General features: G+C 41.3%; 1 protein-coding gene across 4 annotated transcripts in view; it reads right to left on the bottom strand.

Moving 5' to 3' along the window:
• The window catches only part of SEC16B (SEC16 homolog B, endoplasmic reticulum export factor), a 58,790-nt gene that overhangs the window by 30,732 nt on the left and 12,649 nt on the right, over positions 1–15,409 (bottom strand). For 3 of the 4 annotated variants that reach the window (XM_063298483.1, XM_063298485.1, XM_063298482.1), the window contains exons 5-13: positions 10,133–10,283; positions 9,777–9,924; positions 7,598–7,755; positions 6,617–6,678; positions 4,738–4,873; positions 3,498–3,728; positions 2,492–2,589; positions 2,310–2,391; positions 26–143 (exon numbers count right to left, since the gene is read on the bottom strand). In XM_063298483.1, coding sequence (XP_063154553.1) covers positions 26–143; positions 2,310–2,391; positions 2,492–2,589; positions 3,498–3,728; positions 4,738–4,873; positions 6,617–6,678; positions 7,598–7,755; positions 9,777–9,924; positions 10,133–10,283 — 1,184 coding nt within the window. The remainder of the gene's footprint in view (positions 1–25; positions 144–2,309; positions 2,392–2,491; positions 2,590–3,497; positions 3,729–4,737; positions 4,874–6,616; positions 6,679–7,597; positions 7,756–9,776; positions 9,925–10,132; positions 10,284–15,409) is intronic. The other variant, XM_063298484.1, reaches the window with a different exon arrangement.

Below are 15,409 nucleotides of genomic sequence, written 5' to 3'. Positions count from 1 at the left end.
GATACTTGTGTGTGAATTTCCTCACCCAACGTATCTCCCATGGTGATGATAGCTCTGGAATTCAGGCCCAGGTCTCCTACTTGATTAGACAGCATGACAGCCAGGTGTGGCCTCCAGTCACCCCACTTCTCATCTCCACAGCACTATAGTGGAAAAAGGGAAAATACAGGACATAAAGGAGATAAAACATCACCATTTACTCAACTTCACCTCCTCTGTCTGGCATAAGATCCCAGAAAAATGCTCTAAATGTTTAGGAAGCAAATCAGATATTTTTTCTGGTGCATCACTTTGGTTCATGAATTTAGCAAAGCAACATTAAACAAAGCACAGTGGATATCTGCCTTGAGGCAAGAAGAAAGTATCTAATCCTTAAGGCAACCTTCGCCAAGTGCCAGTGCTGGCATTACAACTCCCAAAATGCCCATCCAGCATGTAGCCAAAACACAGTTGGAGGAGTTTGTTTATTTGCCCAGCTTTTCTTCAAAGCAGCTTACATGAGGATCTCCCTTCATTCTATCCCAACAATATCCTGGTAAGATAGATTGGGCTGAGAGAAAGAGACTGCTTCAAAATGAACCAGCATGCTTCGTGGTTGAGGAAGGACTTGAATCTGGGTTTCTTCAGTCTTACTCCAACACTAATGAGTCAGTCGCCTCACCGACTCATTAGACTGGGGGAGGCTGACCTGGGATAAACTTTCAGCACATTTTGGCTTCTGAAGTATACCAGTGTTTCTGGCCCCATTACTGCCTCCCATGAAACAGTGGTTAACCTTTTGACTTCATGGATCTTTTCTCAGGACTGTCTAAATTGGCTGGAGAACCTGTCCCAAGGAACCACGTATGTAGATGCTCTGGGTGCTCAGAAATAACAGGGGCAATAATGCAGCAAGAAAGGGGGTGGTAGCAGAACAGTTACTCCATGGGCATTCCCAGAGTGTTTCATTCAGACTATCTACACCCCAAGCAGCCATCTCATTCCTCAAACCATACTTTAATTTGCCCTAATCATCCATGAAAGGCAGAGGGTAGAAAGTACATTCAGACTGCAATCTAAAGGAGGTACTCCTCTCAAGGACACTGGGACTCAGGATAGCCGTATCTGGGGCAGTGACCGCATCCCCATTAGGTCTGCGTAGACTGCAGCAAAACACCCCTTTCAGCCTCAGAACAGAATGGACAGGTGCAGCATATGGCCCTAAAACTGGCAGGCAGAAAGAGGCATCTAGAATGGCATTTTTAAAGCATTCCACCCTTTAAAGCATTCCACACTTCTCTCTTCAGCTGAGGTTTAGGCCGTTAGACCATAATTCCCAGCCTAAATATGAATCAGCTGATTCCAGTTCAGACCTGATATTATTGATTAGCTGTAGTCGCTTTTGGTTTAGACCAACATTGTTCTTAATGATTTCCAGGACGTGGCCAATAAATTTAAAACATAAATAAACAAATATTTCCTCAGTATTGTTCAGGTACAGCTGACATGTCCATCAGTTAAGTAGCTTTAGCCACCAAAGAAATGAATAGGATATAGTTGATCCTTTCCTAACCTGCTGCCTTCCAAATACTACTGTACCTCCTGCCTTATCAAGCACTGTCAACAAACCTGGTCAAGTCTTAGACTAAAATGTCAGAATAGAGGTTGGTCTAACTAAATTTTTGGATTCTACCCATCCAACCACTACAGTAAGTCAGGGTATCCTAGAAATCCCTAATTGTTGCTGGTGTCAACATGCTATTGTCAATACTAACAGTTGGAACAGGCTGAATAATCCTCTCTGCTGAGCTTTGTGGACATTTACTAGAATTGCACATATGCCATGCCTAGAGAAATCATGGCATCTTCAGATGATCAGATGCACAGAGGTGGCAGGAAGGAGAAAGGCAAAAACAGTAAGTGATTCCAGCAATCCTCATAAATGCCCATTCTTAGTAAAAAGCTTTATTATCAATACCTAGTTTTGGGTTAGTCTGGACTAAGGTACTTCCCCACATTATGCACCCTACTAGATGCCTTCTAGCATTGCTGGCCTGCTCTCTCTGCACAAAGAACCCATGACTCCTTTGGGGGGAGATGGGCAGTGATAAAAATTTAATAAATAAATAAATAAATAAATAAAATGACTCAGGGGGCCAAGGGGATTCCACCTGGTCCTATCAAACTGCTGTCTTAGGCTTGGCTCCTCCATCTAAGCTGCCCTTCATTGTCCATCTTCACTTCACAGTCTGCTCGCCTCCAGGTCCATCCTGCCTAGGCCAGATACACAGGACCTACGGAACAGAGGGGCAGGGGGCGGAAATCAATACCAAAGATGCTTTCGGTATCCTTCCAGACATGAGCTGGAAAAGTGTCTGCAGAGGATCATTGGAGGCCAGCGTGCTTGTGAACCTGCAACAGGACAGAATAAACCATTGTTATCAGACTTGGCAAATATGGACATTAAAAAGCAATAGGCTGACATGAAGAAGTGGCAATGCATTCTACACACCCACTCAGGACCCAGCTGTAAGTCCTCGGGTTCATCTTGCTTGATAGAAAGAGTGCATGGCCCCACAGCTGGTTTCTCATAGCCCAGTCCAGGGCTTCCTGTGAGCAAGCAATCCACAATCAAAAGTCCACTCATGACATCCACCGCACTACCCCACCCCATACGATCATCCTCCAGTATGACTAATAATCAAAATTCAGGGCAGCTGAGAGCTAGCCTAGATCTCAGTGGCCCCCATTGAGTTCCATGGTCAGGGTAGTGCTCTGCCTAAGTATCTTTAATGGATATGAGAATCAAGAAAAGCATTGGGAAATATTATTACCCTAATATTGTACTCCACAAAAAACAATAGGTATCCGAGGTATTAAGCAGAAAGAGGTCAGCAACTTGAGATTCTTTAAGATCTAAAAGAGTGAACCTGTGGATTTTTTGAATGCAAAGCAGGTTGTCTACTACCCTTTAGGGTTTGGCAACTTCTAGATGTTTCAAATCAACAAGCAAGCATAGCCAGTGGCAAGAGACCGTGTACGCTGTACCCCTAAACATGTAGAAGACATTAAGCTGTCACTTCTGAAGCAATGTAATCATTTGCCCAAGTATTCCTATTATAATTTAGTTTTTTTACTGTTTTTCCTCATGAAGGAGCCCAGAGAGCTATACAAAAAATAATAAAAACAATCCTCCATGAAAATAATTTGACAAAAGTAAATAATAATAAAACAAACTTCCATAAAGCAAGACAATAAAACCAGTGGAGTACAACAATTTAAAACAGAGTTTAATTAAAACACAGACTAATAGTGCTGTACTTCTCAATAAAGGCAATATATTTCTCTGTCGAAATATATTGTGCCCGGTTTGCATTCTCACTGCATTTCTCATGCGGAAATGAAATTGTGGATTCACAGACACATGACTAATCATTGGAGGTCACAGCGATGAGAGTGTGATCCAGGGCTCTGTACACATAATCCCACCAGAACGCAAATGTGGAAACAGCCCTTACTTTCTTTCTGCCATAGAAAAGGAGCTTGGTGAACTTCTCTATTTGCTGCTGGGGGGTGCCAGCACTTGGGACAATCTCCCCGGTGAGAAGGTCCATGGTTCCACAGCCGGGCACTGGCCATTCTTCATCTGTCAGGTTGATCAGGTTCACCCGTGGTTCCTGTCTTTTGTACTTTTCCTGGAACTTGCAATCTTGCACCAGCAGCTCAGCTGTATCTGATCCCACCATGGACTGCAAAGGGGAGGGAGAAAACAGCACATATTAGATGGGTGGGTTGTAACATTTTACTTTGCTGGACAATACACGTAGTCCTCGACTTATGACCATTTGTTTAACAACTGTTCAAAGTTACAACGTCGCTAAAAAAAGGGACTTGCAACCAGTCCTCGCACTTACAACTGTTGCAGTGTTCCCACAGTCAAGTGATCAAAATTTGGGCACTTGGCAATTGGCACGTATTTACGAAAGTCGCAGCATCCTGGGGTCACATGATCACCATTTGCGACCTTCCCAGGGGGCTTCCAAAAAGCGAAGTCAATGGGGGAAGCTGAATTCGCTTAACGACTGCATGATTCGCTTAACAACCACAGCAAAAAGGTCGTAAAATCGGGCATGACTCACTTAACAACCACATCACCTAGCAGTGGAAATTCTGGTTCCAGTTGTGGTCTTAAATCAAGGATTACCTGTAAGCACCTCAAATTCCTGAAAACCAGATTCAAGAACTGATTTCCCAGTCTTCAAATCTGTACTTCAGGGTAACACTTTACTACTAGAATTTGAGATTTTAGAAGATAGTCTTAATGTCTGCCAAAAGCTACCTCAGAAGATTTGGAAAGGGTTGAGGAACCCCTTCACTGATGAAGGGAAGCTTCACCAGAGGGGCAGCCCATATGGTCTGGTTGATTTCAATATGTTTACAAAAACCTCTGCAGGCACAAGACTGACCAAAGTCTTTCCAACACCAATAAGGGACCATCGGCAATACTGGGAGGAATAGGGGGAAGGGAAGAGACCAAGGCTGTTCTTGAATGCAAAGACCCCATGACCAGTAACTATGTCAGGTTGGAAATGAGGTAATAAGCCCACTCCCCAAGGAAGAGATTAACATTCTGGAGGTCTGTGGAGCAGTCAGTTACAGGGACAACCTCCCTACCCCCACCCCAAAGAAATCCTGACCGGACTGAATTCATCATTTGCCAGAGCCAATCCATCCAGGAATGCCCTCCTTTATACCTACTCCATTCTGTCGGCAGAGGACAAGGAGGAGTTTCCAAAGCAAGGCAGAATCTCGGCCTTGCTTAGATGTCAGGTCACAGCCTGTGGCTGCTTTGCGCTGACAGAATGTCATCACATCCACCTTGTGCAGATCTTCCCTGAAAGAGAAGAAAGGGAGGTCACAACAATAATATAATTAAATCTCAATAGAAATTTAATGCATCTGTCTAATATTTTGCCATTTTTTATAAGCAGTTCACAGGAAAGCAAAGACTTGTCCTAGATAGCCATTTATGTCACATTCCCTAGAGATCAACTACAGATCACCCAGTTTTCAGTTAACCCCCCCTCCTTTCCCTCCTGCTTTTTCTGCCTCATTCTCTCCACATTCATACATCAAACTGCCATTAGCCATTTTTGTGCCTCCTCCAGAACTGTCACCCTCTGTGATGAGTATTTCACTCCCAAAGCTGGAGAGTGATTCCCGGCTATTAGGAGACCATTTCCTGTCACCATTCCCCTTTGATGAAATGTCAGCCAGCCACCCTGGACCATTAGCCAGCAATTATATACTTCAGAAAGGCTTCTCTGCCAGCTCCCATAACAGGAACTTTCTGGCAGGCCAGCAATCCATCCAGCATCTGGAAAGCAAAAGCAAGCCTTATCACTTTGACCTAGCTGCAGAAGCAGGTGGTTCCATCAAATAATAAAGAAATATGTAAAGATCTCTTTCCTTCTCCCTTCTCCCCTTTTAGTCTTCTGCCACATAATTGAAGCAGGTGGATTACTGTGCAAGACTTCTGTGATCCACAGCATATTAAAAACATCTTCAAATCATGTAAAATAGGTATCAGAGTCTGTCCTGAGAAAATGCCTGAACAAAAGGCCCCCTTAAGGTATGATATGCAAGCTGCGGCACCGTAAGTGGAGGAGCGGGATGCTCCCTGAGGTGCACCGCTGCCACCACCGCTTTCCACACTATCATGGTCACACGGGGGATTGAAAATGTGCCAACAACAAAGCTAGGATTACAATGGTAAGTGTCACACTTCGTTATTTTTGCTATGGCTGTCTCTTTACATGTGTGACCTGGACAAATCGGCTCTTCATTTATTTTAATTTCAGTGAAGAGACCCAGTCTTTCAAGAATGTGCCCATCAAGAGGCTTGAACCTCAGAAGCCATTCCCCAAAAGATTCTATCCCCAGTTTCTCAATGGACCAGCAAGCATGCCAGCATCTAAGCATAGATATGGCAAGATCAGGAATCCCTTGGGAAATGCTGCACAGGATCCCATCAAGAGTGGTACAGAGTTTTCCCCTGAAATGGGTATGATTTTCAATGAACAGGACCAGGAAGTGAGAGATTTGGGCTATCAAAAGCATGCCTTCAATGTGCTCATCAGTAACCAGTTGGGATATCACAGAGGGGTGCCAGATACGAGAGATGGAAAGTGTAAAGAAAAAATATCATTTCAACTGACTATCATTTCAACCACCCTTTTAACCTTCTGGAGTGCACTTAAGACCTGGCTCTTCCCACAAGCACTGGGGTAGGGTGAGGTTAGAGTGGAAGGAGAATCAGGGAAGGGTGGTTGCAGTGCCTGTTTTTGGGTTTTACTGTTTCTTTTGTTTTTATTGCTGCACTTACTGTTTTATTTTGGGGTTGTAAGCCACTCAGCATTTGGCTTTAAGATAGGTGGCTATATAAATGTTTTAAATAAAATAGTCTTATGCTGCACCCATTTATTACTAAGGACCTGACACAGGAGAACTTCTTAATTTCCCCCTAGATTAGATTCACTGACTTCCATTTTGTTACCCTTACTCCAAACTTTGCTGGCTTGTGTGGCTGCTGTTTTAAAGGGCGAGGGCAAACCTATTCTCCTCTACAGTCTTGTACCTGATCAGAGGTCCTGGGAAGATTCTCATTGTTTCCTGCTCAGCAGTGTCATGTAGAATAATCTGTAAAACAGAAGCAGGTTCAAAGGCCTGGCTCACTAATTACAGTATGGCAGAATTGTCAATAAACTACAGTGGCCTGGTTGACTCATAAAGGGTAGATTTATAACTCACACTAAGCCAAAACAAAGAAACTATTTTAGGATAGTTAGGATTATGCTCATAAGTAGGTTTCTAATAATAATTGCCTACACTCATTAAGCCAAGCTGTAGTGTAGGCAGTGTGCTACAATATACTGGTTTTAGTCAGCAGAAAGTAAATGCCCTTTGCATACCTGCTTGTGCTATTCTGGTTCCCTTTCTGTGGCACACTGAAATCTGACCCTCCTGGTTTCTAAATATTCAAAGAACTTTATATTTATTATGTCAATCTCTTTGATCTGAAAGAGGATCAGAGTCTGCCTGATAGTAAATCTAAACTGAGCCCAAAACCCACCAGTTGAGACCTCTGAATTTATCTCTGGGGAGGGGGAATTTAGAATCATGCTCTTCCTAACTTATAGTGCACTCCCTTAACTACAGTTCATCTGGATCTCCACAGTCAACTGGGTTACATAATACATACAATATAAGCTTTATTTGCCTACAGAACCTCTGCACTCTTTCAGAGCATTTAGTATTTAAGCTGAATGCTGAAAAGCATGTTGGATGTTTTTTGCCAAATGGTTAGAAATGGTGGGTGTTTTGAGAATGCTTTATGACAACATGCTACCAGAACACAAGGGGAATGATGGAAGGTGCTTGTAGAAGAAAGCACTTAGTAGAACATGCTCTTTTTTATTGAGAGCAGATCTAAATCAGGGAAGAAAGTAAAGCCAAGGAATGAGAGACAAAGAGCAATCAAACAGTGTCACAGCTGTGATCCCATGTAAGCAGATACACAATATCATACCTTATTACCAAAGGGAAACTAGATGTTTACCTCAAGGCTATGTATCTCAACAAGGGCAGGTTGTCCATCCACTGGATCATTTGGACATCCTCGGACCAGCTGCCCTCCAGCTCCAAAACACAGAGGTACATGAGGGAGGGTAAATTTTTGGGAGGCCACATGGTTAGACATAGCTTGGAAGTCTTCTGCTAGAAGACAAGTAGAGAGACCTTTTACTGGTATGCAAATTGCCTGGATGACAAGCTACAAAAACAAATATCCCCAAATCTGCTCTGCAAACCATGTCCCTGCCTCTGTCGATTCAGAAACCAAACAGAGTGGAAAAGAAGCCGATAGGTTATCAGGCTGGATTCTAGTCCAGATTCTTTGAAATGTGGCTTTGGTTTACGTGTGGTTGTTATGGATTAATGATGAATTGATGAATTTATTATACTATAATACTACTGTGCACGTTTTACTATGTATAGTGTATCACAGACATTTTACTGTGTTTTATATTGTTACTGTGGACATTTTAGTGCAACATTTACAAGCTGCCACGAGTCTATGTGGATTTGGCAGCATGCAAATTCAATCAATCAGTCGCTATTTGCCAGGTATCCAGTTTTTGCATGACAGAGGAATGAGAGCACATCCTTTCCTTCTGCTCTGTCCTTAAAATTAGGTACAACAGAACAGCTCCATATGGAAGTACGTGTATTAGTCCATTTATTTCAAGGATGCTTTTCTCACAAAACACAAAAGGAGGGATTAAGATTTGTATGCATCCCTGCCTCAAATGTAATGCAATGCCCACCTCCTGGTGAAGAAGGAAGGCACCCTGTGGCCCCTTGTCATGCAGAGACTATGGCGATCCAGTAGGTGCTGTATAGAGCCTTTGTTTCATGTACTTCCTAACAGAATTGCTCAAGGCTGCACTAGAGCAACGGCTGTAGTTCCATGTGTTGAAGCATATAAGCATATGCATTTTGTAGAAAAAGCCTGGAAGAAATAATGCTTTTAAAAGCCAAGAGTATGTCCCTCTGAAGTGCAAAACATGATTCCTGCCAGTGGTTCATCACGCCATAGCCAATCTGGGCTGCAGAAATCCAGATGACCACTAGATGACAGCAAAAAAATACAGGAAGTTCTAACTCTTGGCTGCCATCTAATGGTCATCCAGATCCTTATAACTCAGATCTGGCAGCCCTATCTATAGTTTCTCTCACTTAGGCCTTTTCTCTTCAGCTGCACTTTGATACCCAGAAGTGGCTTTGCTTGGGAGAAAAGCACATGGGAAAAGAAACTACAAGGAAGGAAGCTACTGGCAACTGATGGCTGGGGTCTCTGCTGCTGTAGAGTTACTTGGCCTTTAAGTGTGAGCATCAGTTTCCTTTTATGTGATTGAAGCCATTCCATCTTTAAAATCACAGAGCAGCTGCCATCAAGTCTAATCTAGCTTTGAATGTATAGTCAATATTCTTGAAAACCTAATCCAAAAGGAAATCTAGGGCAGACAAGAGAAGTATATTGTTTATTCAATACTTTCTACTCAGCATTTTCAGTCAGACCCTCCTAGAGCAAGCTTTCAAATGTTAACAATATTGAACATAATAAAAATAATACTAGGTTTTTTTAAAGGTATTATTTGGAGGGTAGGAATAACAGCAATAAAAGCTTGACTGATTTTTTAAAAAGTTTTTAGGCACAACTTAAAGGGGAGGGGGGATAGAAAGTGGAGTTAACCCAGAATTACTATGTAAATCTGGAGCAAACACCAAAAGAAAAAAAAAACAAGTCCTTAAAACCATCCAGCCTGATTATCCCTTAGGCAGACCATAAAACAGGGCCTTTCTCTCCAATCTTAGCATCACATGTCCTTCAAATGAGAATGCGCCAAACTAGTACTAAGATCGCAACAATAAATTATGGCCATGTTATTCTGACAAAGATCCTCGTTGACAGGCCTGTTCAGACCTTCTATATACATAGAACCTCTCTCCCTTCCTGCAGATCAAACTGCTATGAAATTATCCCAGCTTCTTAGCCCAATCCAGTGCCAGCATTAAAGTTTGAGGGAATCCTCAGATGGTCCTCTTGAACCAAATGAGAAATTTTTCATACTCTACCCATGAGTTTCACCATGGCTGTATCCAGTCTTCAGGCTTTGACAAATATTCAGCCTTGTTACCCTGACTCTACGTGTTGTCAACCTTGTTGAATAACTCACCTAACTGAACTGGGCTCCAATCCTTGGAGATAGCAGCTTCATAGGGGTTGGAGGAATTTTCCATATATTGCCTAAGCTCACAACTGCTGGAACTGAGGCCAGATTCCTTGTACTGTTGGAGGGGGGTTGGCCACTCAGGCAATGAAAGCTACATGGGGAAAAACAGAGGAAATATATGGGAGAGGATGCTAGCCTGAATTAAAATGAAGCAAAATAATCTGTAACTTCTTTCCCAAGGAATTTTACTGTTTGAAAAAAAAAATAGGAAATTCCAAGATCTGGACCTCTTTCCTCCCACCAATTGTTTATACTAAACAATTCCAGGCTAAACAGTCAGCAAGAAAGAGATTAGCTACCTCATGGGCTGGAACAGTGGCATTCTTCAAAGAGTTATCTTGGAATTCATCCCAAGTTTGTCCTTGCAGCAGAGGAGAACAGTAGTTGATATCATAGGAAGTATTTTTCTTTGAAGCATAGCTATCTTCATAGGAATCCTGCTTCTTAGATCTGGAGGAAAAAAGGGAAAAAGAAGAAGATTGAGCTCAAAATCTATTGGACTCAACCTTATAGCAAACTTATAAGTCTGTCTCCTTGCAAGGCATATATACACCATGATAAGTACATAAAACGAATGTCATGCTTGTGTATCTGCTGTTCCCTAGTAGACTCTAATATTTCAGAATTTTGACCCAGCTTCTTCATGATGTGTACATAGCGAATTGTGTGAGACAAATGTCTCACTTAGATCTTTCTCGCCTCGGAACCGGGCTAGTGCCAGGTGAGAGGAGGTCACAGGTTCCCTCTATTGATAATGCCCCCCCCCCCGAGCTTACTTGCAGGTCTACCAATTCTGGGCTACAAAAGTCTGAAGGACAACAACAAAGACTTGCAGTTTTCTGTACCTCCTTCCTGACATCTAGCAGTTTTCCCTATTTTTGCAGCCCAGATCTTATTACTTGACATTGGCAGCAGTGTATGGTCAGTATCATCATCATCATCATCCTAAAGCAATCCACTGAAGGATGAAGGCCCTTCACTGCAGGTTATGGACCATAATCTACTACACTGGTCCAATACAGGTTGGAAGATAGATTTTTTTTTTTTAACCTCCCAGTCTAGAGCTGAAAGAAAGTAACTGACTCAAAGTCACCCACCTGGTTTCGGTGCCTAAGGGAGAACTAGAATCTGGGTCTCCCCGCTCTTAGTCCAGCATCTTAACCACAACGTGGCACAGGCTCTCATATCTATGTGTATGTGTGTATAAAACATTTCTTTAAAAGCCTTAATTATGAAATTGTATATAAACTAAACAGCAATGTCAATAAAACTATATTATTATTGTAGTAACAAAAATAAACCTAGTCTACTCTATTAAAAAAACCCTATACAGTAAGAAAGAAAAAGAAAAGAACACAGACCCTGTAGTAAATTACCTATGTTTAATTACCCTCAGTGCTGGAAAAGTAACCTAATTCCTACTGTAATTGGAACCAAGATCTCCCAAGACCAGAAAGGTACTAAAGTGTAACTCTCAATCTTATGATTGTAGCCCACAATCATAAGTAGTTAATAAAGGGACTGAGATTAATAAGTAAGCCACTGACAACCTGGGTATTTGCTCCCTCCATAAAAATTTAGAATCATCATTACCTTAACAACCTATTTAAGACATTTAAGCTGAACCAACATAAGCACTGCTCTCAAAATATGTATTAGTTTGATGCTAAATTTGTTTTTACAACACTACTTCTTCCCAATAAACCTAAGGGCATTTTTATCCACCTCTCAATGTATTCTTTTATCTGAGTGATACATTTTGAAATATTCTTACCTATTAAACTGGGTATTGTCCTGGGGATAGCTTCTGAACAATATAAAAAATCCTAATATTTTGTATTGTATTGTATTGTATTGTACTGTATTGTATTGTATTTTTATATTATATATATAGAATATTGACTATATATGTGGTAATTTAGATTAGATTATTGTTGAAAATTATCTTTATATAATATATTATACTCAAATTCAACTATACAAATGCCTTTAATGTTATGAGTTAGTCTTCTCAGGCATGCTAAGAGTTCTACCAAATTAAAAATTAATTAATTAATTAACTAATTAAGTTAAAATTAATTTGGCACTTACCGCTCAGGGAATTAACTTTGAGGAAGTGGAAGACAAGTTCACTCTGGCTCTTAAGAATATGTCTGAATATTCTAACAAGAATGGCCTAAAACCTAATCTGTCAAAAACTAATGTCTGCACATTCCACCTCAAAAATAGGCAGGCCAGACGCAGGCTTGGTATTATCTGGGATGGAGTGAATCTGGCACATTGCTAGACGCTATGTTACCTCGGTGTAACACTGGACCGAACATTAACCTTTAAAAGACATTGTTGCAACTTAAAGCAAAAGATTTCCACCCGTAATAATCTTCTCAGGAAGCTGGCTGGTACTTCTTGGGGTGCTCACCCTACCACTCTACCCACGGCCGCCCTTGCATTGTGCTACTTGGCAGGAGAGTATGCCTGCCACATTTGGGGTTGTTCTGTGCACTCTACGCAGGTGGCTGGAGTGCTTAGTGACACATGCCATATTGTCACCAGATGTTTACACCCCACTCCACTTGATAAATTATATATCTTGGCGGGAATAGCCCCGCCAGGCATTAGGAGTGTGGCACAAGGCGTGGAACATTGAAAGGTGTTACATGATCTGGCACACCCATTATTTGGCCAAGTACCTCCTACAAAAAGATTGAAGTCAAGAAGGAGCTTCTTAGACTGCGCTGAGGAGATTGCTACTACATGTCATGATCACCGTTGCAATGCTTGTGACAGCACAACGACTCACATAACAATACAGGGAAATGGGTGCCGGGGGATTAAGGGAAAAGGCAACTGGTTAACAAAAGAGAGCAACAGGTGCTGGCAACAAAGTAACGACTCTAGCGGAGATGCCGAAGGAAGAGATACAATGTTGCAAAGAAGGTAATTGACAACACCCGACCACAAGGCACGCCCGAGCTGTCAAAAAGAATCACGAACCTAATCGCCCGGCAATGACCCATCACCGGCCGGGGAAACCAATCAAGAAACCAACCGAGGCACAGGACGGGGCCCCACGACCCCTCACCCACCGGCAATGGGACAATCGGGGCTCGGGGCACACCCGGAGTAAGGAGGGGTGGAGCGCTGACCGGCACGGGCTATTTAAATCCCGTTCCGGCGCGCTCCACTCACTCTCAGCTTTTCCTAAGGCATGCATTCTATACTCAATTAAAGCCAGAACCTAAAGCCTACATTAGAGTCTGTGTTTTATTGAGTAGCAGGCAGAGCCTGACACTACAGCTCAAACAGAACGATTAAAAAGATGGAAATCTCAAGTAAAACATCTTCATAATTGGATAGAACTGCTTGAGGAGTTCCCTGGAGGTTCAGAGGAGGAGTGGGTGGTTTGGAGATGTTTAAACAGACTGCGCACTAGTTTGGCCAGAACTAAAGGTTATATGGAAAAATGGGGGGTCCTCCTTGAGGGCAAGGATATTTGCTGCAAATGCAGCAATATTCAAATAACTACCCATCTTTTACAGTGCCCTTTGGGACCGACATGCACACAGAGTGACTTACTGGTTGGAAACACCTCTGCCATCAGTGTGGCCCAGTATTGGGCTAGAGCTATATAGATTTTGTATTTTTATTGAATGTTTTTGACTTTTTGCCTTTTGATTGATACTTTCCCCCTCTCTATTTCCTGCATTTCAGACACAAAACGAGACGAGACCAAATTAAAAATGAAATGAAATAAAGAACATCCTTGACAGGTTCCACCCTACATTTTTATTACTGGTGAAATAATTCAATTAACAATTACAAAATTAGAAGGATTATGATAATAAATTTTAATCCAAGAAATTAATTCTATAGGAAATCTAAACTCCTGCAATACTTGAAACAAAATCATAATTTGAACTGTATCAAAAGTCTTTTCCATATCCAAGCTAACACTGCAGATTAATACATTTAAATGTACAAAGCTATTATATCAGCCAGAAGTCTTATACAAACTGAAACCTGACACTCTTTCATGAATTGTTTGTTCAGGATGAATTACAGCAGGCAATGCCTTCTGTAAACTTCTCACCAATGTAGCTGTTAAAATCTTAGCATCGGCATTTAAATTCTTCATAATATCATACATCCATCTAACATTCTGTGCAAATCATTCAGATTTTTAGACAACACCACAACACTATCTGCATACAAAAATGCAAGCACATTCACATCCCAATCAATATAATTCTAAGATCACCACAATCGTTCCTTATACATTCATCTATAAACACAGTAGACAACCAAGGCAATATGTCTTGTCCCTCTTCCTGTTAAATGTTGAACCATTTGTTAAACATTCTACTTATTCTCTGGCATCTTTAATTCCATCACATGCTGTTCATATCACATTCAACAACCAACCAACCTTCAATTCTATATTCAAACAAACCATTCCATAATTACAGCCTATTCACCCTATCATACACTTTTTCTAACCCAACAAATATACAGTAAACTTTCTCACATCCATACATTTCTCAGTGACCTGCTGAAGAACAAAATCTAGACCAGATACCTCCTGCCCAAAATAATATCATACTGCACTTCTCATATTTTGCTCATTGTTCTCTCTTGTATCCTCTCTGCCTTCCCAGGCATATTGTCATGAGCACTGATGGTGAGCAGGAGGGGGCCCCTATCCAGGGGGGAAAACACATGCGTAGTAGTGAGGAATTGAGCAGTCATTCAAAGAGACACAGAACAGACCCGCCTTAACCTTTGGGGTTTATCTGTCTGGGTTTTTCCCACGCTTCTTCAGTTTGTTAGGATTTTCTGTCTAATGTAGCAGTAATAAAACACTAGAGACTTATTCCTCATCTCAGCGTGGTTCCTGACAGTTAGGACACATATCTTCTCAGACGTACGTAACCAATTAATCCCTCTTGCTATCTTTTGTATAAGATAACAATAACAGCATTCTTCCAATAAGGCACAGACATAATCTTCATATACACATTAAACAAGTTGCACAGCCCCTCCATAAACAAACTACATACACCATCTACACAATCTACACAGCCCCTCCATAAACAAACTACATACACCATCTACACCTGCAGCCTTATTGTTTTACAACATTCACATTTCTAACTTCCTTTTCACTGATTTTTTTTCTTGGACATTTATAACATGTGTTTTGATATCACTCTGTGATGTATCCTTTTATTTCCTGTACAAATCAAGTACTCCTTCCAGCATTACCTCATTTCATCCCACATCAATTTATTACTTTAATTCTTAATTCCATTCACTCTATTGGAGGCTTCTAGTTCAGCTCTTTTTTCCCACTTCACAAAGAATTCACTCTGGTTTTTTCTTCCTTTTTAAGTCTTAACCATATCTTGACCACATATTTTACAATTATCTTTTCTCCATATACACTTTATACAATTTTTTTTTCTCATTCTCATTTTTGCGGCAAACCTGTGTTTGTGTGCATTTTCCTAATCCACAGCTTCTTTTACTTCTGCATCATTTTTTAATTTCCTATTAGTATAACTCCACAGTCTTCTCTA

This window comes from Candoia aspera, chromosome 3, assembly GCF_035149785.1.
Source record: "Candoia aspera isolate rCanAsp1 chromosome 3, rCanAsp1.hap2, whole genome shotgun sequence".
NCBI classification, from domain to species: Eukaryota; Metazoa; Chordata; class Lepidosauria; order Squamata; family Boidae; genus Candoia; species Candoia aspera.
This window is presented reverse-complemented; position numbering and strand designations above follow the sequence as displayed.